Consider the following 24706-nt stretch of genomic DNA (forward strand, 5'->3'; position numbering starts at 1 on the left):
GAGTGTGTGTGTAGCTATAGGATGGGGAACTCTGTTCTGGGAAACAGTATCTCTAAAGAGGACTTGAGGATCATGATAGCTGAACCTGAACTACCAGCGGAATGCTTTGACCAAAGGAGCTAATGGCATCCTCGGACACGGAAGCAGGCACCTCTTGAGTGGCAGCACTCAGTACGTTGTGAGACTACTGTGATCACCAGGAGAACATTGTGCCTAGTTCCAGTGACTGTAATTGAAGAAAGATGTTGTAACCTGAAGAGAAATCAAAGGAGAGGCTTGACAATGACTAATAGATTGGACGGACAACGTATTAAAGTTCATAGGGCTCCACCATAAGCAAGGAGACAGGAACCAAACGCATCAGTTGTGTTTGCTCACCAGTGCGAGTAAGCATTTAATAACAAGAGCTCTTCAGCCTAACAAACAAAAGCAATAAAGTGGCATTTGAAATTCAGCACAGATGACTGAAAAGCAAAGTACACGAGGGAAATGAAAGCCTGACCTAACACAGAGACACAAACCCACACGGTCAGCCCGTGACCCGGAAAGCAAAGCAGATGTTAGTAATTGTTAGGTAGGCGTCGAATTAAGCTGGCGGGAGATTGGCCGAAAACAAGCCGAAGCAGCTGACTCTTCACACGGTGTGGCTAAGCTGTAGGACTGCTTACTGCAGGGTATTGTAGATACTGCTTCCTTGCTTAAAAAGGCAACTGAATGAATTCACAGAAGAAAAATACCTCTCGAAGGGTACTAAGTATAAACGCGTCACCTTTGGGTAAGGATTTCCTGGTCACTGTGTGGCTGCCCAGAGCATGTACTCTGCTTTGGTCTTAGCTACAGGATGCCGCCAGAGAAGGGTCCTGGCCTCGGTGAGCATGCGGTCCGGCCATGTGTAACACGAACCAGAAGCAGGAAGATGAATATGGAAAACTGAAGTGAAAAGAGACTTCACATGTGGGCTATAATGTCTTTTGTACACAGGAGACGGGACTACCCAGATAATATCGAATGCTGTCCTTTGTTTCCGCAACTGTGCTTTAGGACATGAACCATTTTGGTTAAGGTAGTACATGTTTTTAAACATGCATATGTATCTGTATTATGTATTTATTTATATTTATACGAAATATATGAAGCATTTCTGTGAAATGGCAATAATACAAGTGACCTCCGAGAAACATTACTAATTTGTGGGAGTTCGATGTGGATCCACAAAGTCTATTTTTTTGGTTCCCATCCCCTTCTCCCTTTACCTCCTGCATGGTAAGACACTTTCAGGCTGACTTTCTCAACCTCTTCCAGATTGTGTACAAGGGTGGACTTCTCTACATCTGTGCCACTAATGAAGAGAGTCGGGAGTGGTGGCTTGCAGCTTTGCATGAAGGTAACACCATTCCTTTGCGTACCAAGTTATTCAAGTAACATGAAGAGCGATGGGAAAATACTCCAGCCTCGTCATTTTGTGCCGTTCTTTGTCACTTTCTTACTTCACCACTGCCTGTTTGAAATGCATGGTATTTTCAAGAATGGATTTAAAAAAATTTTAAAGGATAAATGTTTCAGTGAGAAATGAGCCAAAATAAAGAATTTTTAAAATTATTTTTCATGGACATTTTTGAATTTTCATCATAGCTTTAGCCTTTACTGATGCAGATTAATAGAGCACAACCATTCCTGATGTGGCTAGTATGGCGTTTACTTCCACGAACGCCATCTTGTTAACCAGCACTGTTTAGTGCTTTTTCCTCTGTATTTTCCACTTTTTATTTTTTTTCAAGGAAGCAAGATCCCAGTTACATGAAGCGTAAGTTATAAACAGGAAACTGTGTCCCTGGATAACTCCAGTGAACAGGAGAGCCCTCGCACATGCTGGCTGTTGTAGGAACAAATACAGGTGATCTGTAACGGGCTGTGAACAAACATCCTCCCTGATTTTAACTGCAAGCCTGTGTATGAGCGAGCTCTCAGGTTACGACTCCTTTTGCATACACAGAAGTGAGGGTATGTCAATTAATTTGGCAAAGTGATAAAGAATGTGGACCAGAAGCACTTGGAAAACTACACTGAGCCTTCTAAAAACCAAGATTTTTGCTAAGATTTTGGAGGAGGGTTGCAGAAGTGAAATAATTTGTGATGCTCATGAGACAAATAACAGCACAAACATTGAACTGTCTACAAGCCTTCTTAAAAGTGTGTAAACAGCAGCTGTCATGAAGGAGAGTCCTGATCCTTTTGCAGCTCTCTCACATGATCAGGAATCTTGGTTTTACACCGGCTCACCGCAGCATGACTGAAAACCTGTCCTGACACAACCAGTTTTTAAATTCTCTCTCTCTGCCTTCTACATTTCTTCTAGACACTTTTCTTCTTCTTCTGGACACGCTTTGAAACCAAAACTGCTATTACAGCTTACAGAACTAAGGTACCACTAGCACAGTGATACTACTAGTGCTATTTCCAGTGCTTCGGATATAGAATAAATATTTCCCTGAGGGCGTTTCTTTTGGTGTGCTTAAATAAGAACTGTATTTTAACAAATAAATGCTAGGTTGAATTTGCTATACAGCAGACTGAGTATCAGTGAACGTAATTTTCTTACTGTAAATAGTTCTAGGAAAATACTCAGCGTATTTTGATATATGAAAATGTTTTATTTTGATTGATTAGTTTTATTACTGATGGTGAAATCTTTATAAGATCCGTGATTTTGCACCATAGCTGTTGGATCCTGTTTTGGCTTCAGGTGTTTCATTGGATTGTACTCTGTCTCCTTCTTGACACTCATGTTTCTTTCCCAAAGGAAAACACAGCTGGGGAGTGTGGATTTCAGACTTGAGTTTGCATAGAGGAATATGATACAGAGATAAAAATCTGACCAGGATGTGTGTCTAGCGGCAGCAGTCAGTAACCACTCTGGGGTCACACGGTTTTGTCATTGTTCGGTTGTCGTGAGGATAGTAAGGATATTATAATTTTGCAGCCTGTTCTCTCTGTTTTCTTTGCGCTTCCCAGAAATTAAAGACAATGATGATTTGCTGAATAAGTACCATAAAAGATTCTTCATCAATGGGAGATTTCCCTGCTGCAACCAGGCCTGTAAAGCAGCCCCTGGATGTATGATCTGGGAGACATGTAATGTGTTCTTTTATTTGTTTGATTAATCTCACTGATGTTTTTCATGATATTGCCAGACCACACAGATACTTAAGGCAGTGTAATCAAAATCAAAGCTAATCTGCTTTCACATTTTCATGTATGTGCTAAGCTCCTTTTAACATGATAGCTGCTATACTTTGTAGCTTATAGGATAACTGGGCTAAATAATACACTAAATTATATCTGCTGTATTTGATTAAAAAGTTAGTGGCATTTTTATCTACAAAATAAACCAGATGAAATTATTTTTGTCCTTATTCTTAAGATCTCTACCTAAATTCTGGTATTATTCTGTAAGATCCTGCTAGAGATGAGGTCCCATAAACTGGATGAGTAGGAACAACAGAAGTTCAGCACAAGAATGTGTATGGATGAGCATGAAAAAATACAGATTCATAACTAAATAGAAGTAAAACTCTTATATTAATATGTAATTATATTCATCTGAGTTTTTCCTAAACAATGTGATTAAATTTGCAGCATTTTTTTTTTCATTTTAACATGTTTTTCTAAGGTATCTTTTGTAGAACATACAGTTATTTAGGGGGGTTAGTTTTTATTTGTAAAGGCTGTGAGAAGAAAATTTGTAAAGCAGTGCGCTCTCAGGTGTCACATTTTCAGAAGGAAATTCTCTCATGTCTGTGCACATACTTAACAGTGAAAGGCCACGTTTGGGAGAGGGAACTGCAGTTTATGAGCATTTGGGCTTCAGCCTGTGAAAGCTTGGCTATTTGGAACCATGATTCCAGCCGTGATTGAACCTTGGTCTTAAGCATTTACAGACATAATCAAAAACAAGATGGAACAAAATTAAAAGTTAAATCAAAAAATGTAAGTGTGAGCCGTTAGAAACCTGATTTAGATCTGTGAGACTGTCCGTAAAAGGCATTAGATTTTGAAAATTGAAGTTAACGATATAGGCTTATCTACTATTACTACAGGTTTCTCCATTATGGAACACTAAATAAGGTAAAGAGTTGTCTACTCACTTGTAACAACAATTTGATAGCTTCAGCCAGCTTCAAAGCCAGTTGTTACAAAAGCAAATAAGACCATGAAATCCCCAATCAGTTGCAAGAACAAGGAAATACCTCATTACCAGTCATGGATGGCTTAGGCAAAAGAAGAATTAAAAAGAGCATTTTTGTATACCGAACGCTTGATTTATGTCCGAGATAATAATGCATGCAGGATAATGTGATGTACCTGCTCTAAACTGGTTCCTAAAGAAGTTCCTGAGGTTGCTAACAGAGCTGTGCAGAGCACAGGGAGACTGTGCAGGGATGACTCCAGACAGCCTCCGTCTTGTAACCACCAGGTTATTGAAAGCAGGATTTCTGAATCACTGCTTCATAGACTAAACGTGTCATTGAAACAATTAAAAAAAAAATACCAACCCCCCCAAAAAAACCCCAAAACCCAAACCAACCAACCAACCAAAAACAGGAAAAAAAGGAAAACAATAAAGCATACATGTGTTTCGCTCTACGTGCGTTTCCCTCTACATGCAACCAGAAAAAAAAAAAAAAAAAAAAAAAAAAAAAAAAAAAAAAAAAAAAAAAAAAAAAAAAAAAAAAAAAAGAGAAAACAGAAACCCAGAGAGCTAAATACAACAAATTTCCTTGAATTTGCATCTTGGCATAGATGAAAACAATGGTTGGTGGGGTTTTTAAAGATATGAGGAATGAATTACGAGAAGGTTGGAAAATGCAGAACTAAAGCATGTCGATACCTCAGAGAGGTGATACATGAGCTGTGGTGATGCTCTTGCTGCCACAGTGTAGAATTGCAAGCGAAAAAGCCTCAAGAGATAAAGCCATACTTAAATTCATGGTTTTCTCTTTAATTCTCCCTCTCCTAGATGTGACTCTGTGTTGTACAACCGGGTCCGTGAAACCGCTGCCTCCAGTCCCTCAAACGCTGGTAGGTGAAAATGTTTGAGTATCTGGCTACAGGGAAAGACCCAGAATCCAGGTGGTAGGGGAGGCTGTGGGACAGGATGGAGAGCTGCAAACAGCCACTCAACGGAAGCTGGTGTAGACCTCTGATCTGTAGTGTAGCTTCAACATCTTGTGTCCACCAGCATGTCAAAGGGAAGGACTCATCTCCCTCTTCCAAGTGGAAAACTGGGGAAGTCTTAGCCACGCTTGTTTTACTTTAACATGCTGGTGGCAGTACTGGCTACAGCCCTTGTAGGGATGCCTGTAACGTTGCGCACTTATTTTCAGTGCGATCAGGGAATGCAATCAAAATTAGCTCTTTATTGTAGGAAGTCCCCATTCTTAACGATGCCAAAAACTCACCTCCAGCTCACTCCCCAGTGAAAACTGTGCTCATAGTACGCAGAGAAAACATTGTAACTGAAGGTGTGAACGAATACACCTGCTTTGTGTGGGCAAGAAATGGTGGATGAACTGCATTTTTCTCAGACAAGGCCCAAGTTGTGCTCCCCTGGCGTTGGGTCAGGAGTACAGATGCCCGTTTAGGAATGTCTGCTTAGCCCAACTCTACAGAGGCAGCCAAATTCTAAGTTAACAAATTGGGAAGTAAATCCAAGCTCTTTATGTGCTCTTGCCAATATCTTGACTTCATATCAGACAGAAACCCAAGAGTGTGGTGTCCCACCAGCACCCACTGGGCCTTACTGTCCACCCAAGAAAAGCAGGCTTTCACAGACCCGAAGAGACAAACGTGACATTAGGATGTCAAACAGTACTTGTGCTTGAATCAGCCTGAGAACTCCAGCAGGTGCTTGATGAAGAAGGTCAGCAGTTGGCAGGGTTAAGAATAAACGCTAAGTGGAAGATCTGTCCCTATGCTATTTTTCTTCATCTATCTCTTCCTGTAGAAATACAAGAGCAATAGTTGTATCTTTGACTTTAGATTTCCTTCCCAGCTTAATTATTGAGGTTTGTAGGTGTGAAGAAGGTTAACAACGACAAAGGGATAGAAGAGACCAGAGAGGCTTAAGTTATGATGTTCTTTCTCTTAAAAAAGGACTAACAATATGGTCTGACGGTATTCACACATCGTTACACAGCCTCCAAATATCCAAATTAAACCAGACTGGATTTCAAATCACAAGATTTTAAAATCTTTATTTCCTGCTTTATTTTAATTTCTCTTTTGTTCAGTATCTTTAAATACAGTCTGGGTCTATTTCCTAACTTCTCTCTGTTAATCTGAAAGTAGCTATAAGAAAAAAGAAAAAGCTTGAATTTTCCTGTTGACGGTTGACATGTACAGTGAGGACTTTAAGAAATACGTAAATTATCAAGGGACGGAAGATAAAATCACAAGAGCTGTAAAAGGCATCTTTAAGAAAAATAATAATAAAACCTTGGAAAGAAGCCATGAACAAAGGAGCTTTTGACATTTTTTCTGATAATGAGATTTGAAAGTAATAGCATTGTGAACATGCAGCAGCGTAACTTGTTTTGAATACCATGATCTAATTTGCCTGGCTTCTATCAGGAGATGCTTTGTCTATCTGGAGAGGCCATCAGTCATGCAAATCTGCTGCTGAACGTGCTGGCTTCTGCTAGGCCTTTATGATTTATTTTTATTACCCGCTTGAGTTCAGAGAAGATACTTCGAAAGAGAAACCTAAAAAACTGGGACATGACAGTTTTCAGATGGGTACTTCCAAAATGGGTTCAGTAAATGCAGGTGTAATAACTACCACATCTGGTTAGGACAACTTGGCTTAATTTCCCAAGCCATATGATATAATCAGGTTAAGAAGGCTAATACTGACTTCTTATGGTTAGAACAGTCTATATTTAGTCACAGAGCTACTTCTATAAGCTCTCAGCACATTTTTTTCTTTGCCTTTTCATCTACTCAGTTTGATCATCAGAGCTACCATCATACTCCCAGTCTTCCTTCCACCTACCTTTCAGTTCATGTCTCTCACCTTCCAGCCTCTGCGAGTCTTGCTCCCTCACTTTCTTCCCAACTGACTAGAAGCATTACTTTTCCTTGTCGCAAAACTGACTAGAGGACATTTTGCACGTGTACATCCTCCACGTTTGATGCCTCTGTGTCTTTCATCAGTTCAGCATTATACATCTAGTCTCCCACAGAGAAGCTCATTCCTAAAGAGTGATGCCTTTAGAAAGAATAGTGGGCACAAAGGTTCCTTCCTGAGAAGCAGTGGACACTTCCTCTGTGCTTTGGTAACAGCGGGAAGCAGGGTCTTCCTGCTTGAGAAACAATTTCACCTCTGCTTGTGCCTGGTATCCACTGTCTTTGCAATGAAAAGTGGTTCGTGTAGTTTAGGCCAATACCACAGTAGATCAGGTAGAAGTCCACTGAGCGCACCCACCTGTCTTCTTACTGTCCATATGGGACAAATTTTGTGGAAGCTGAAGTGATCCAGCACATGCCTTCAGCTGTATGGTAAGAATGCAGTTCTGCTGATAGTAACCCTTCCCCATAGGCATGTCGCAGCTGAATCTCAGACTGACACCTACAGCTCTCTCTAGGAGACAGTGGCACAGTCATCAATATGAAAATCACAATAATATCACTGCCAGCATAAAGGCAATAATAAGATCTACTCACTTACTACTAGGAAATGTTCTGAGGCTTTCAGCCAGTGCTGGAAATAGAAAGCTGTATGTACGGACACAAATCAGGGCATTAATCTGTACCAGGTTACAGATTAAGCCCATCCAGAATATTGGAATAGACGAATACACAACCAGCAGTGAAACCCAAAGGGATGCGTATCTGATGTGCTCATCTTTGGCTGGTTCTTTTCTCTGAAAGGTTGGACAAAGCAAAACTCATTTCTGTGATAATAATTCTTTATACCGTTTACTTTAGCCAATGCGTTGCAATTTCTTTTGTTCACACAAAAAGACGGGAATCTCCATCAGAGGATGACATTCTGATCATTCTCCAAGCAAAACACAGGAAATTAAGAAAGAACAATTTAATCTGCAAAAATTACCAAGAGAAAATATCAGCGGTGCACATCAGCATGAAACACAGTTGCTGAATATCAGCTTGCTCTAACATCACTAGATGCTTTAAAAAGAAGATAGTTTAATTATCTGTATTTTCATTTTCTCCATCTTTCTGACAACTGCAGGTAACTCTAGTTCAAGCGGTAGTACTTGAAGACTAACAGACCTGCTTCTAGTCGAGTGAAGAGGACTCTGCAGTGAGTGATACCTCTGTAAAGAATGAGTATCTCCACTGGAGCTTAGTGAGATTGGATTGAGACTTCGTGCGTTTGCAGGAAAAGATCATGTGCATCTTCGAGCTCGGTGGACTCAATCAGGCATTCACTTGGCTCTTTATTTTCTCCTTGTTTAAGTTAAGAAATGTCAAAAAAGAGAAAACAAGGAAACGTACAATGCCATGATCTCTTGGACTTGATTTAAAGGAATCTCAGCCTGCTTCGGGACGCTTGGCATTCTTCCCCAGCATGGCATTACAGTGGTTTTCAATAATAAACAGGCAGCATTTGGAGCCTTTTCTCCTAAGTCTTATTTTCGCTCTTCCTTTTCTGTCGGTGTTTCAAGTGTACTTTTTTCTGCTCTCGAAGCATCATGATGTCTGGATTTGCTCAGTTATGACATTTCCCTGATTTCCAAATGCATTTCAGTGCCTGATTTTAAATTATCTTTTGCCCGTGATTGGATCGATTTCACCTAACTTTAATGCCAGGTTTCCCATCCAAGTCATTTGTGTAGATTTCCTTAACAATCAGTTATGAGAGGTAGACGCTTCTGTAGGATGACATATTTCATGTGAAGACATGGGTTAAAGCTAGGTAAGGTGAATCCCATAGTTACGTACCTACAATTCTTTGACTCTGCTCGGGAAAAGTTAGGCACCAAGGAGGGGCTTTTCTTATATCCAACATGCTTGTCCGAGAATCATCAGTAAATCACGGTAAGGAAAAGGCATGATTTAGAATTAGCAGAGCTTTTGGTTTCAGTGATTAGTACCAACAATTGACTTACGCTTGTTGTGCTTCATGGTGACATTACTATTGATCGAAAGCTGTTTAGAAAAAAAGTTATTTTTTAATACTGAGATGGGGTCTTTCGATACAACAGGACATTATCACAATTTTTTATAGCAAAGCACAATTTGCTCACGTGGTGTCCAAAGCACATGAATTGCAACAGTTCATTGAGTAGTATCAGATACAGATAGGTGGCAGGCTTTTGATACAAGTCAGGCCTATCCCATAATTCTGGAAATGAGAGTTTCCTATTACAGCAGCGTCAGCCTCCACTCACACTTTATTGCTTCTGGGGCCATTATCACAGAACTCGGTTCTGTTCTCACCTGTCTCACAAATGCGGACAAGAACACCTGAGCTGTGCTTCTACATGGATGAGGAAAAAGCTGCTTGTCTGTGCCCCCCTTGTTAGCTTTGATTAATTTGCCTAATACCATTGTACGTGTTGAAGATACACGTGATCATGTACATGCTGTGTGTTATTTCTTACTGTACCCTGTGCTGCATCTCCTTATCACTTTATTTCTTCCGTCTTGAAAAGTGGAAGCACAGAAGCCTGCCTCGGGTGCTCTCATCAGACAAGTCAGTCCTGAATATGGCTGTGGCCCAATGCAACTATGAACCTGAAGGCAGTCCAGCGATCGGGCTTGTCAGAAGCAATAAATACTATGTGTTGCAAAAGGAAGATTCTGACTGGTGGAAAGTAAGGGATCTGGAAGGGTAGGTATGCCCTGCAGAATACTTTTGTTCCATCAGTATGGTCTTCCACATACCTCATCTTCATAGACAACACTGCAGGCAGTCCTGGTACCATTCAGGATCTATGTTAGAATTACCTTAGTAATTAAACATTGCCTTAGAAGCCTCATTGTCTTCTGTCATCTCCATTTTCATTACCATCCTTGGCTGCCAGGTTGAGTAAGGTTTACAACAGCCACCGCCCGGTATACTAGCTAAGGTAGTATCCAGTGGCCTTAATTTTGACATGTGTCTGAAGAAGGGCTTGCGTGCATAGAAGCTAATTTTTTCCAACTCTTTAGTTCAAGTCAATAAAAAAATGAAATCTCTCCTCACAAATATTGTTTATTTTGTATGCACAAACCATCTTTAGACCAACACCATCACTGTTGCAATAGCAGTGACTCTCACGGGAGACCGGTGAGCATTGCTGAGGCATGAATCACTTGTCACTTCTGTCTCTCCCCGGCTTTAGCAATAGTGTTCCACAAAAACAGTACACCCACAAAGACAGGGCACCCTCACCCCGCACAGGGTTTAATTATTCTCTTTGAGAGTCATAAGTGGAGGAATCCCCTTCAGCAACTTCAAATAAGAAATTTGTCATTAATATCCAGCTGGGGCAGAGAAGAACATCTCTTCCCAAGTTATCACATGAGAAACAGCTTTAGGACTACACTAGAGGAACAGGCAGTGCAACGAACAGGAGCTGCCTGGAAGAGGTAAGATTCTGTGTCTGTCTCATGATGGATATTAGCTGAGTTTGATTTTATGTGCTTGACATAAATGTGGAAGGGAAGAACTTTTGAGCTAGGGGATGCCCAGACTTGTTTGGAACAGAATGAAATTACTTGATCCACTCGTAATTCACTCATTAGGCTTGGAACTGTGAGAAAACCAACAAATAAAGGTGAAATGACTTCATAACTCATAGCCTTGACATACTGTTCTGGATGAAGAGAACAGCACACAATCCCAGCAACTCGAAGACAATGATGTATTAGTAAGCTAAGACATGCTTTTCAATGCCTTCATTGGACTCTTTCTGGCTATGTAAGAGCATGTGACGCAGGCAGCTCTGCTTAGAGAGCCTGAGTAGGGGCGTCTAAGATGAATAAAGGAGCACAGAGGGATCAGGAAAAAGGGAGGACATTTACATTTTTTTCTTTGGCTTGAGAAACACTTTTGCAGTACTGGTTCTATAAGGATGAGTCACATATACATCTTAACAAAATCTTTAAATTCTGCTTGAGGGAAAAAATGAAGATGTCCTTTTTGAGAACATAGTAGGAACAAACTTCAGGAGTTACTCGTCCTCACTCGCTCTACCGAGATCTTTGCTAAAGAAACCCTTTCTGTGTCCGTCCATGTTGAAATATACAATTTATTATCCCTATTTATTTTTCTGATGGGCACAGCATACGGCCCACCCCCTTACAGCTACAGATGCTTATTGGCCTCCATACCTTAGCTCCATCATGCCCAGCTGCTTTAAGTGCTAGCTCAGCTGTTCATATTCACTTGGTTTAGCTTCTCAATTGCATCTCTTATTGTTTTGAGAAGAATGCTGAGCCTACCTATTGACTTTCTGCATTTGACCTTGGCTACTCTGCTGGCACCCATTAGTCACCGACGTTCTTCATCACAGTAACTGCAATGGCACGTAATGAAATCGTTGAACAGCTGCTCCATTCTTCCGTGTGATGAGGCCAACCCCTGAGGAAGAAGCCATTTCAATGACTAGCAAAAAGAGTACTTCACTGAGATGTAATTTTATAGAACAAATTACTTCTGTATTTATTTTTCTACATGGTAAGTAAAAGCAGAAAAGTTTTAACAATGAGCATTTCTTAGTGCCATTCTAAAAGGTGACTCTCTGATTGATCTCTTTAGCTATTTCAAGTGACCAAATTTAAGATGCAGTCATGTAAGACAGTTAAACTGTGAAATGTTTATTTTGCAGGAATGAAGGTTTTGTACCGAGTGCTTACTTGAGAAAGTTATCTCTGAATGATGATGAGCCAAGGTGAATCAATATACAGTTATCCCCTGCTTAAATGTTTTCCTTACCACTCTGGTAAAGATTAGGCAACATTTCTGACTTTTTTTTTTTTCAAATAACTTTCTGAGTACTTAGCATAAAGTTTCCTGAGAGGTATAAAATCAGATAAAGTTTGTCTTCTTGACTCATACATTAATGCAAAAAAAATCAGTTGAAAATCCTTGGTTTATTTAAATCAACAGAGTTTTGCCACTGATTTCAGTGATGCTCTCACATTATCCTGTAAAAGACAGCATAAATAAGATTCATTATTTTTTTCTGCACAAGAGATTATTTTAGAGGCCTCTTTTTCTGCCACATAAACTCCATCTGGTGTCTGTCTTGCTAAGAACATTTCTTTGGTAAGTCTAAGGCTGTGCAGTTTTGAAAATCTTCAGTGTGAATTTTGAAACGGTAGATGCAATCCCTTCACGAGGTCATCAAAGGAATATGTAGTTTCATTGGCTGTTACAGCATGCACAGAGAATACCTGGCTTTCCATCGCATCGCACGGTGGAGTGGAAAGGCTGTATAAGTGTATTCCAAGTATAAAACATCCAGAGAAATAAGAAATATGTCTGAACACTTTGAAATGTTCACCTTAGACCATGGTATAACTACTAAAAAAATATACGTGGTATGACTTCTAACCCAGGGAAGGTATTTTTCATAACTCTTTTTTCACAGTTGCAGCATGTGGTTTTGTCTTTGCAGGGAAAACTCCAGTGACAGCGAACAGACATTGGCAGAAGAGCAGAGTATTGCTGAGCATGAGTGAGGGTACAGAACACGTCTTCATGAGAACCGAAAGATGCGTCAGGCAGAGATTGTTTTTCCACTTTACATGGGCACCATACCTAGAGTAACGGTATCCTGTGTGTGGCTGTCTCACAATACTGATAATAATCACAGATATTCTCATCAGCAACATCACTGCCCACGGACTTCCAAAGGCATGAATGTGTATGTTTCCAGACAAAAGAGGACATTTAGATGAATCAGTCTAGCATGCTGATAAAAGGAGGCCGCATGAAAGTGAACTACTATTAAGAAGGCTTCACTGGATCTCCCTGAACTGATCTGACATAGCAAGTTTGGCTTGTTCCCTTCATTTGGGATCTCTCGGTTTACTTAAATATTATGACAGACAGAAGCTTCAAGTTTAGAGGATAATTCTGCACCTCCCAGCTTTCAGGGAGACAGCAGGTCATGGTCTATAGAGGACAGAGTAAACTGCTTCTGGTAGAGCTCCTGGCAGAGCATTAGAGCAACAGGACCCTTCTCCAAGGTTTTACTGTAAAAAGTCAGAGTCACAGAGTGGTCCCAGATGTTTCAGGAGGAGACTCGCTGGATGGATGAGAGGAAGCAGATGGGAACTAGTGGTTTCTCTTTTATTTCATGGCCTAAAATCACACATGCAGGACAAGTGCCAAGTCAACTCTTTGGGACTTAAAAGAGGTTTTGAAAATATTTACAATGTCTGGCATTTTTCTTGAGTCTGCTGTGTCTTATTCAGAAGTCAGCTTGTGACTAATAAGCCAAATATTTCTTTGCAGTTGGTATGCTGGTAGAACCTCCCGTGCCCAGTCTGAGCAACTGCTCCATCAGAAGGTCCCATGTATCCTTTATCATTTTTATATGAACAAGCACAGAAATGTTTCTGTGTCTGTTGTCTTTGCTATACTGTGTAGCTAGAGGATGCTGATGTTCTTCAAACAGCTGCAGTATTACCGAGTGCTAGAAACCGTTAGCAGAAGTAAAAGTGGATAGTGAAAGTGTCGCAAGACTGGAGTACCACATAAAGACTGACAATAGTCCAAATATAACAGAGGCCAGTGAAAATCTTTCTACTTATTCAGTAATTCAGAAGCACTTTGGCAATAGAGAGTATGTTGGTTTAATGCACTGTGTAAAGGAAATGACAGAGCTCTTCTTCAGACGGGATGTGTGTGGCAGCGTTTGGGTCTTACAACGTGTACAGTTTCAGGAAGCGCGTGAGGAAAGAGATAGGGTTAACAACTCTCCATCTCCCCAGTTAGAAATCAGTATCTGTGCACCGAAACAAAATTGCAGACTACTTGCTTCATGTCTGGGCTGGGGTACAACTTGCCTAATTTTAAACATTTACAGCGGGATACGAAATCCAGTTGTTTAGACCCTCTTTTTAGTGGAGAGAAATAAATATTTCTAAGGCATAATTAATTCCTCTTATCCTAAGGTAGTCCTTGCAAAAGAGTTCAGATGAGTCTCCTGCTCTCCTTTGCAGGCAATATAGTGCAAAAGTCTAAAGTTCACTGAAATTAATCCCGACCTCATCATTTCTTGTAACTGGTTTGTTTGTTTTAATTAGGGGAAACAAGGTGCTTTTATGGTTCGGAAATCTCACCAAGCAGGAACATATATTGTGTCTGTATTCAACAAGGTTCCTGAGTGAGTATCCAAAGAACGTCTTCCATTTCTATGCGTGTGCTATGGGAATGCCACTTGGTGTGACTGGTCAGCAACAAAATCTCTGCATGGTGTTAAAGGGGAACTTCGGGCACATTCAGGTCATGTTAGTTATTTGAATTCATACGTGACAGTGGCTCCCTGAGCAGGGGAACGGAGGTACAGAATTGTCTCATCTAAACATAGGCATGGAACAGGCACATAATCTAGGATAATAGTGGGGTCTTAAGAGTGAAAGAAAAAGAAGGAAGGGAAGGGGAATGGCAATAGGAACAGGAATGGAGGGGGAAGGAGAAGGGGAAGCAGAAGAGGAAGGAAAGGTGTTCAGAATTAGTTGTAGAACCATTGCAAGGACAGTATTTGAAAGTCCTTTGCTCTGCAGTCCTGGCTGTAACTGCTGGGAGGCAAGCACTAACCATCAGACTATGTTAGATATGCAGCAGACGTCGCCAGTGCGCTAGGAGCCTGCACCACACAGCCAGCAGGTGTTAAGAGGAGGAAAGCAGACTGAGTCTTCCTGGTGACATCTACTACATATTTTTGTCATTTGTCCGGCTGGGGTGTTGTTCATTCAGCAACTAACTAACCTATTAACACAAGGGCTGTAAGGCATTTTACAAGGCTCTGACATGTATTGCACTTTGTGATGTTTTTCAGAAGTAAAAAAGGAATAGTCAAACATTACCATGTGCACAAAACCCCTGAGAACAAGTATTACCTCGCTGAAAATTACTGGTTTGAATCAATTCCCAAGCTTATACACTACCACCGGCAGAACTTGGCCAGTAATCCTATATGCACTCTTTACTTGGCTGGCTTTGGATTAAGCTTCTTGATTTCTCAGCACTGTGGTAAATCTCTTCCAAAACTGAATACTCTAAATATCGAAACATCTTTCGGGAGAGTTTGAGTGGAGCTTGGCCTAACATAGTCACTATCAATACAGTTGTTTTCCTTTGCTGTACAATGCTTTTTGGTATTGTACTACCTCTTCTTGCAATACCTCTACTGGACTAGCCCTTAAGCACAGAAAAATTACAGTCCTGTGAAGTGAACAGCAGCTGCTGAATATTGAACATTGAATATCTGGCATTAGCTGGATAGTTGTAATACGGCAGGGGGAGGGGAGGATTTGTTTTCCTGTAATTTTTTTTTTTTTTTTTTTTTTTTTTTTTTTTTTTTTTTTTTTCAGAAGACTCATGTATGTATTGTGATCTTTAACAGGTTTTCTTTGTAGGTATGGTGACAAGGCTGTGGCATGCAGTGTCTACGCCAGTAAATAAAGTGCCATCCACAGCTTTACCAGAAAATGGTATGGAGATAACTTTCCTCTTTCTTACTGATGTCAGTTTTGGACACCAAGAAAAAAATAACCAGAAAATCATGTCTCTTACTGTTTTCAGGCTTGCAGGAGGTTACAGAATGTTTGTTTGGTGGCCATTTCTGCTTGTCCATGCAGGAGACAATGTGAGAATTTGGGAAGGATTGCTTTTCAATTAATAGCTCCTTCTGTAATTTCCTCTTCGCCAGTGTAGCGTTGAGATTTTATGGTTCTACGAAACAGGGTATCCCTTCCCAGACATGCATCTAGTGTACATCCAGGGCAACATGAATGCAAAGGCATTTTGTATTAATTTTTATATTGTGCCCTTTTAAAGGCATTTTATGTCAGGTCTTATATCAACTGTTCAAGGCTTTGCTTGTTTCCTTCCCCAGCACATCTGAGTCATGGCCGTTCTTTCCCTTTGCCACATCATTACCTGGCACACTATTACTTGTTCTCCAATTTCCCACATGAAAATATATCATCATTTGATAAATACGTCTTTCTCAAAGGTTTAAACCTGGTCAGTAGCAAGCAACACTTGCAGGAAATGTAGTCTCCTTCCATAACTCGAACTCAAAGCTGAGAGACAGGTGTGTGTCTTCAGTGCTGCGTGGTTCTGCAACCCACCAGAGAAAACAACAGCATGGTATGGGGGTGGGAGGGTGGAAGTGTGGAGCAGGAGGTATTTGTCCTCGCTTTTTTTTTTTTTTTTTTTTGCTAAAGGAATTTCTTTTGTCCCACTAGGAAACTGGGAGCTGAAATGAGAAGAAATTGTCCTGTTGAGAGAGCTAGGGAATAGCCGGTTTGGAGTGGTGCATCTGGGAAAGTGGAAGGGACAGTATGGTGTGTCCATAAAGATGATTGAAGAGGGAGCAGTGTCTGAAGATGAATTCATAGAAGAAGCTCAGACCATGATGTAAGCTATGGCGTTGGTTAATTATTTGGAAATAATGATGTCTCCAAACATTAATCAGCAATGTAAAGCAGACACAGGAAAGATAATTTCCTCTTAAAAATAGCGTTAAGTAGTGTTGAGTACATTAGGCACAACCTGCGTAGGCAGCCAGTTAGAATATTCGAAGTATTACCAAAAGAACTTCACAAAAACAGATGTGGTCCCCCTCAAAATTTTTTATTAACATCTCTTCCACAACTTCAGATGTTCCACATGGGTCACTTAGAACTCTGCTTTATTAGCATTTATACAGAAATGTTTAGAAGGATATTCCTGCCATCCTGGAGGTAGGAATGAGAGACAGGTAAGTAACTGAGAAATGCCAGAAATATGAGCATGAGGCTTGAAGTTGTCATTTTGTCAATACTGAATTTTCTTTTGATTGTCCTCAATACTGAGTTTCAAAGTCATCAGCAGAAGGACACTCAGTTCTTCTTGAAAACAAATATTTGAAGTCTGAGTTGGGACTGTATCCAGTCTGAATAATTTCTTTCAGTATGTCGTATTAATATTGGAAGAGCAAAACTTACAGGAATATTCAGGAATCTCCATTTATTCTTTGATCATTTTATTTTAATTTGTTTCAGGAAACTTAATCATCCCAAACTTGTTAGACTGTACGGTGTATGCTCAAAATCATATCCCATCTATCTAGTGACGGAATACATGCCTTATGGCTGTTTGCTCAGCTACTTAAGGAGTCATGGAAAGGAACTACAACCCCCTCAGCTTCTGGAAATACGTTACGATGTGTGTGATGCTATGGCATTTCTGGAGAGCTGTCAGTTCATACACAGAGATTTGGTAAGCTATCCCACGGGAGAAGTGGAATGGAGCAAGCAGGGGGATGACCAAACGCTATGCAGTCCTACTCCTCAGGATCATCCAGAGCTGCACCGGCTCTGTTGGCACTCACCCCAAAAAAGCGTCACGGTCTGCTGAACAGAGACACCCAGTCGGCTCAGCACAGAGCAGCTCCGGATGAGCGGCGCTACAGCCACAGTTACACAGCGCAAGCGAGGACGCTGTGCTGCGCGGCTGAGCTGACAGATCTGCAGCACTGCATACTGTGCTGCCTGAATTTATGGGCTCCAGCCCCGAGGATTTCGGCACCCCTTGGCAGCACAGACACCAGCTGTACAGCTAGCTCACTGGAGCAAGCAGTCCTGTCCAATGATGCTGTGGTCTTCCAGGAGAAAGCAGTGCATCGTTAAAGATTGAGGTCACTTAGACTGTTTTTTGATGAGTTGGGGATTTTTCTAATTGGGACCTATAATTTCTTTTCTAAAACAAGTGTGGACACTTCCAGGATAAACAGGAATTTACTCTGATGCATTGCAAGCAGGAGCAGAACCTGAAAGTCTGCAGCTACCTAGCTTTTAAATACATTTCAATACATCTTTTGAATACATTTATCTTCCAGTTTTCAAGCAAGTATTTCAAGCTGGTTTTGATTAAAGGATCAGGCCCTCCAAGGACTGGGACCAAAAGTTTATGCCAAACTTGGCTTTCAAGGATGTTGGCTTTGGAGAAATAAGCTGTTGTTTTACTGACCTACAGTCTATAAAAGGCTGGTGAACCTAGCCAACTGTCAGGTGCATTGTGCTTCAGACTCAGTAGCAGTATTTTGCCTTCTAACTCTCAACAAAAATATGTTGGAAGATTTGTAACAATTGATGTTACAGTTATGTGTAAACAAACACAAACCCAAAGTTGTTAAATCCATACCTCAGCAATTCCTGATTCAGAAATCAGGGATATCAGACAAAAGAAGTAGCAGAATTCAAGTTGTAAATACAAAGTCGGTTTCCCATGGGAAACAGAAATAAAATTTGAGCTTGATTTCATGTTGAAAATCGAGGAGTGGGTACCTCGGTCCCTCGACCCTTAACATTAGCTTATATCGAACTTTCCATAAATCAAGCTGTTTAAATCACCTTTCATTTCTCCACTCTGTTTATAGTGCATTCTGAAAAATCCAATCAATGTTTTTCACTTTTTGATGCCTCAGTAAATTCTGAGACTACTCAGAAGGACCCTGAAGTAGGACATCATTTAAAAGACAGGGTTTAATTTCTGGCTCTGTTGCTGGTTTTCTAGACGAATGTGGGTTTCTCACTTCTGTTTCCTCATTCCTTGATGTCCTTATTTGTAAAGCTGGGATAATGGTAAAGAATGTTTTTGAATCAACAGTCAAAAAGCAAAATAAAAGAGCTACTTACTGCTCTCTTACAGTTCCAAACTTAATTGCTTCAATCAAAGAATGTCATTATTCATTGAAATGCTAGAGGACAGAAATTATTATTAGCAAATTACCAAGATGTGAAGTTATTTCCTTCTCTTTGTGTTTTTAACGCTCACCTCTTTTCTCATTTCTTTCCTAAAGGCTGCTAGGAACTGTTTGGTTGACAGCAATCTTACTGTGAAAGTATCTGACTTTGGGATGACGAGGTAAGTGAGGGAACTGGGAGCCTCGTGAAGCTGTGGTGTTCGGGTGTGTATGTGGTTCACTGGCGCTGACCAGCTAGCAACCGGCTGTTAGCAAAGTCAAGGCACGGGGTGTGATACAGCTCTTTGTGTCTCCCTGCCAGTAATGACCCGTGGTGAGCTGACCCTGTCTGGCTGCCAGGTGCTGATCAAAGCTGCCCTATCGCTCCCCCTCCTCAGCTGGACAGGGAAAGAAAGTATAATGAAAAGCTCACGGATCAAGATAAGGGCAGGGAGAGACCATTCATCAATTGCTGTCACAGGCAAAAGAGGCTTCACTTGGGAAATTGATTTATTTCTGATCACATCAAAGCAGGACGAAAAATAAAACCAAATATTAAAACCACCTTCCCTCCACCCCTTTCTTCTTGCTGGGCTCAACTTGACTCCTGATTTTTCTACCTCCTCCCATCAAGCAGTGCATAGAGGCAGGGAATGGGAGTTGCCGTCAGTTCATCACGTGTTGTCTTCGCCAGTCTTTCTTCCTCGGGGGCAGGACTCCTCACTCTCTTCCCCTTCTCCAGCAAGGGGTCCCTCCCATGGGAGACAGTCCTCCCCATGCTTCTCCAATGTGAGTCCTTCACACAGGCGACAGTTCCTCATGCACCGCTCCAGCGTGGGTCCCTTCCACAGGGTGCAGTTCTCCAGGAACAGACTGCTCTAGCGTGGGTCCCCTGTGGAGTGACAAGTCCTACCAGCACGCCTGCTCCAATGCAGGCTTCCCATGGAGTCACAGCCTTCTTTGAGCACATTCACCTGCTTTTGGAGTGGGATCCTTCGTGGGCTGCAGGTAGATACCTCTTCCACCATTAATGTCCATGGGCCGTAGGGGCACAGCCTGCCTCACCATAGTCTTCACCACGCGCTGCAAGGGAATCTCTTCTTCAGAACCTGGAGCACCTCCTCCCTCTCCTTCACTGACCTTGGTGTCTGCAGGGTTGTTTCTCTCACGTGTTCTCATTCCTCTCTACTGGTTGCAAAATGCACAGGTTCTTTTTCCCCTTCTTGAATGCGTTATCACAAAGGTGTTGCCACTATCTTTGACGGTCTTGGCCTTGGCCAGTGGTGGGTCCAGTTTGGAGCTGGCTGGCATTGGTTCTGTTGGATGTAAGGGAAGCTTCTAGCAGCTTCTCACAGAAGTCACTCTGTAGCACCCCCACGACCAACACTTTGTCACAGAAACCTAATCATGACTACAAGCCATTATGAGATTAGAATGAAGTCATTCTGCTGACTCAAAGTCAAGGCTTAAGCGAGAGATTTCACCACAACTGAGAGATTTCACTAGTCACATTTCTTAAAGAAGTATCAGAGTTTACTTTGTGTGCAAACTTTTCACCTAATTTGGGAGGCAAACATTTTAATCAGCAGCCTCAAGGAAAAGAAGTTGGAGAGGAAGAGCAGCCTAGAGAACATGTCCTCTGAGATGAGGCTGGGGGAGTGGGCTGCTTAGCCTGGTCAAAAGGAGGCTAAGAGGGGATCTAAAAGCTGCCCGTGACTGCTTACAGTTACAATGCTCAGGGAGCCCAGTAAGTCTTGTCACTGCCAGGTGATACAACGGCAGGCATCAGTCACATACAGGGGCTCGGGAAGTTCAAGCTGGACACTAAGAGTTGTTTCCCCCGGAGGGTGGTGCTAGTCAGGGAGACTATAACATTGCAATCTTTGGAGGTTTCGAAGGCTTGGCTACTCAGAGCCCTGGGTAACCTGATCTGGTGTTGAGAGTAATCCTACTTAAGCAGAAGGCTGGGCTAGGTGGCCTTACAACAGGCATTTTAATGATTTTGTATTATTTCTCTGATGAGTTAATAACTAACAATTATAGCTAATGCCTCTACTATGTATCCTTTGGAAATCTCGGATTCTGCCCAGCCTTTTGTTAGGAACCTTGTGATGGTCAAGGAAGAAGCAGTAAAGAGTGTTTCCCTATAATTCTGTCACAACAAAGTTTGGTTCTTGCCTTGTAGGTGTGTTGTGGATGACCTGTATAAAAGCTCACTAGGAAGCAAGTTTCCAGTGAAGTGGTCAGCACCAGAAGTCGTTCATTACACCAACTTTAGCAGCAAGTCGGATGTACGGGCCTTTGGTACGTATGGAATTTGACATGGAAGTATGTGTGCGTATATGCCATTACGTTTGGAATTCTTCAGCTTACTGAGCAGAAGTGCTGGACATTTACTCTCTGAAGGAAGGTAAAAAGCAGTGACCTCTCACGTTCTTGTTCAACACTTTTATGCATCCAAACCCTATCGTCTTTGGATCTTTTTAGCCCAACTATTTTTCTTCTAGTCACATAGAAACTCTGCCCGCTCCCTATTTGCTATGTGTGTGTTTAACGTGGTAAACTGTTAGCAGTGGAGATCAAACACTATCTTTGGTGTGTCTAGACCATAAACCAGTGCTGCCCAAGCCAAGAGAGTTTTTGTGTTAGTTGCAGAGGTCAGAGCGGACTCTGTGCATAAGCCGGCTGTGGAAGAGAGTCTGTGTGAGCTGGGGCTCTGTATCTCAGCAAAGATAAGATGCGTTTGCAGATCATTTTCTACCCAGGAATTTCAAACATTTGAACTTCTACTTCAGTGGTTTTCAAACCACGATTTACAAATCCCTGGAGTCTGTTCAGTGTTTCTAAAAGCCTGCAGAAGATGTCAAAGGCAAGGGAACCTTCTGTGAATGGGCTTAAATCCCACTTACACGGATTTGCTCCTTCAGTAGGAAAATTTTGGCAGCTGTCAAGTTGATGAAAGATTGGCAAACCACCGTTCCTGGCATTGAACAATGGGGAATAAAGCAGATGAAAGTGTTTCCAAATGCTGGGTTTCTTCTTTATCTTTAATTTCAGTTAGTCTCCCAACATTAAGGACTCTGGCAGAGAAACAGCTCATTCATGCCCTGTTTATAATAAATACAATTGAATCAGAAGTTGGATATTCTGGTGATACGTTTTCTTTTTTCTCTTATTATTTTTTGGTTTTGTTGATGCTTTGTTTTTAACTTCAATATTGGCATTAACTTCAATGAGAAATATTATTTGTCCTTAGAAGGTCTTTTCTCATTTTAACACTATCCGTTGATGCAATGGAAGAAGGGAAGAGCAGGATCTGTCAGATCTTGTTTGGTTGTTTTCAATAATGAGTCTTTCAAGGGCTAAAGAGCTGAACTACCTGTATCCCACAAGCAGATGTCAAAGAACAAATAATCTTCGGGTTTTCTGAAGTTCTCATGAGGGAAAGCTGAGATCAGAATACAATGGTACCTGAATCCCACACGACAACTCTCCTGTCTTCAAGCTAGAGGGAAGCCAAAGATTCAATAAATTTCTTAAAAAACAAAAACAAAACAAACAAAAAACCCCATTACTGCTTGTATTACATATCATTGTGAAATAAATATTTAACGATTTTTTTTTTTTACTTTTTGGTTGGCATGATTATCACATATGTTCAGTTACAATCAAAATTGTTTCTTGGAAAGCTATCATTATGAATTAAGGATTATGATATTATCCAGCATTTCTATTGCTTCAGAATAATCCATTTTTATAGATAGATGTAGCTGGCACTATAAAGTATTCAGAAGTCTTTCTGATACCAATGGAGTATATGTCCCACCTACTTAAAATCAGAAAATTTTCTTATTATTCGATAAAAACACAAATAGCTATGGTTGTGATTTTGTTTTTCTTTTCCTCTTGCTGTGTACTAACACATACATATATAAAGGAATGTTTGTATGTATTTTATAAAAAAAATTCAGTCCATGGAAAGCCATGTCTTGGATTTTCTCGACCATTGTCCACTACAAATAATTTTATAAATAACTTCATCATCTTAACTTTTCTTTCTTCTGCAGTTGAAGATGTTTTACATTTGGGTACAGAATCACACTTGTCAGTCATCTCCATACTTTTTTTTTTGGATAATGTTCTCTGTAAAGTGTCTGATTGATTATACGTGTTCTGGGAAAAGGGGGTTCTCTTGCATTTCTTGCCTTCTGTTTCTTTTCTTCCATTGCCACGAATATCTCTGCAGGTATCTTAATGTGGGAGGTGTTCACTGTGGGAAAGCAGCCCTATGAGCTTTATGATAACATGCAGGTGATTGAGAAAGTTTCTCAAGGATACAGACTTTATAGACCGCAACTGGTTTCAGACATCGTCTACCAGATAATGTACAACTGCTGGCATGAGGTCGGTATATCTGCACATACCAGCTGGAGAAAACGAAGTAGCAGGAGTCACTAGGAGTCCCTGTTGATAGCTGAACTAGCGCTCAGAGTGGAAAATACACCTTGCAAAAGCCATTGCTTGTATGTAGCACGGTCTATACGATAGTCTAGTTCAGGGCTGAGCTAATTGTCTAAATTTCTTCAGTGATTACAGGACCATTACCGCTACCCCTCCACAGCCATTTGTCCTTTCTATCTTAGCCACTACAGAATAAAAGATATCTGCTTTCCTGTGCAGACATCTTGCACAGCAAATGCAGATGAGACCTCTACCTTTATAGACAGCTGAAGTGGTGTGAAATAACCCCCGCCCCTAGAAGGAGAAGGATGTGTTACCCCATCTGTGAGGCTTCTAGAAGTTGTAAGTCAACTTTATGACAACATGCTGATTATGCTTATTTTGAGAGGTATGCATCTTCTATACCAAGAATTATCCTGATTTAATGTTCCTCTTCATTTAAATTGTAGCCAGCTGTCTGTAGAGCATGATTTGTTTCTTACCAACAACAAATAACTGATTAGCACATTATTGGTGTTACCATGAAATGACAGTGGTGTGTTGGTTTTTTGGTTGTGGGTTGTTTTTTTTTTTGGGGGGGGGGGGGGGGGGGGAGAAAAAAAATTAAAAAAAAACCATGAAATGACAGTGGGTGTTTGTTTTTTTGGTTGGGGTTTTTTTTTTTTTTGGGGGGGGGGGGGTGGAGAGAGTAACATAATTGTCAGAAAAATTAGAAAAATAACTTATATTTGAGGTCATGTTAATGCAGAGAAAGGAGATTAAATGATCACAACATAAGACAGATATAAAAAGTAACTTTAATTTTCTTTACCTCATAATCATCATTGTATCTACTAATTTCTGCATGCTAAAGCTGAGAAAAAACTAATGCAAATTACAGTTCCTGAATTATTTCAAAATTAAATAACCATGGCCATCATCTTTGCTTCATTTAGCTGCCGGAAAAGCGCCCTGCCTTTTGTCAGCTCTTACCATTTTTTGAGGCACTGAGAGAAGACAATAGAGCTTGAAAAAGAAGATTTAGGATCAGATGACTGTGAATACTGGTTCCATATCACCCGTCTTCGGTGCAAGGAGAAATCTGAACTCTGTCTGACATTAGCCACCGCTGTTATTCTGTATATTAGTGGTGTTCTCATGTAACCAGGTTGTTGACCAAGAAGCATGCAGTGTGACACTTTGGGGGCAACAGAATGTGGAAGGATACTGTGGAAGAACATAATTTGTTTTGTTAGCATTGTCTCAAAAGACTTCTCAGACACTCCCTCAGAGATAAACACACCCACTGTGTACGCTCCTTCGGTGCTTCCAGGCTGTCATAATTTGGC

The 24706-nt window shown here is 41.0% G+C and overlaps 1 protein-coding gene across 1 annotated transcript in view; it reads left to right on the forward strand.

Moving 5' to 3' along the window:
• BMX (BMX non-receptor tyrosine kinase) overlaps nt 1-24388 on the forward strand; it is a 26574-nt gene extending 2186 nt beyond the window's left edge. The window contains 16 exon segments of the mRNA XM_010138510.1: nt 1303-1384; nt 3013-3132; nt 5018-5079; nt 9681-9859; nt 11841-11903; nt 12633-12692; nt 13475-13529; nt 14269-14348; nt 15024-15151; nt 15604-15678; nt 16438-16609; nt 17236-17452; nt 19035-19099; nt 21103-21221; nt 23164-23321; nt 24314-24388. Of these exon segments, the coding sequence (XP_010136812.1) occupies nt 1303-1384; nt 3013-3132; nt 5018-5079; nt 9681-9859; nt 11841-11903; nt 12633-12692; nt 13475-13529; nt 14269-14348; nt 15024-15151; nt 15604-15678; nt 16438-16609; nt 17236-17452; nt 19035-19099; nt 21103-21221; nt 23164-23321; nt 24314-24388 (1710 nt within the window).
• Nucleotides 24389-24706: the final 318 nt, after the last annotated feature.

This window comes from Buceros rhinoceros, unplaced genomic scaffold (genome assembly GCF_000710305.1).
Source record: "Buceros rhinoceros silvestris isolate BGI_N320 unplaced genomic scaffold, ASM71030v1 scaffold20106, whole genome shotgun sequence".
Lineage (NCBI taxonomy): Eukaryota > Metazoa > Chordata > Aves > Bucerotiformes > Bucerotidae > Buceros > Buceros rhinoceros.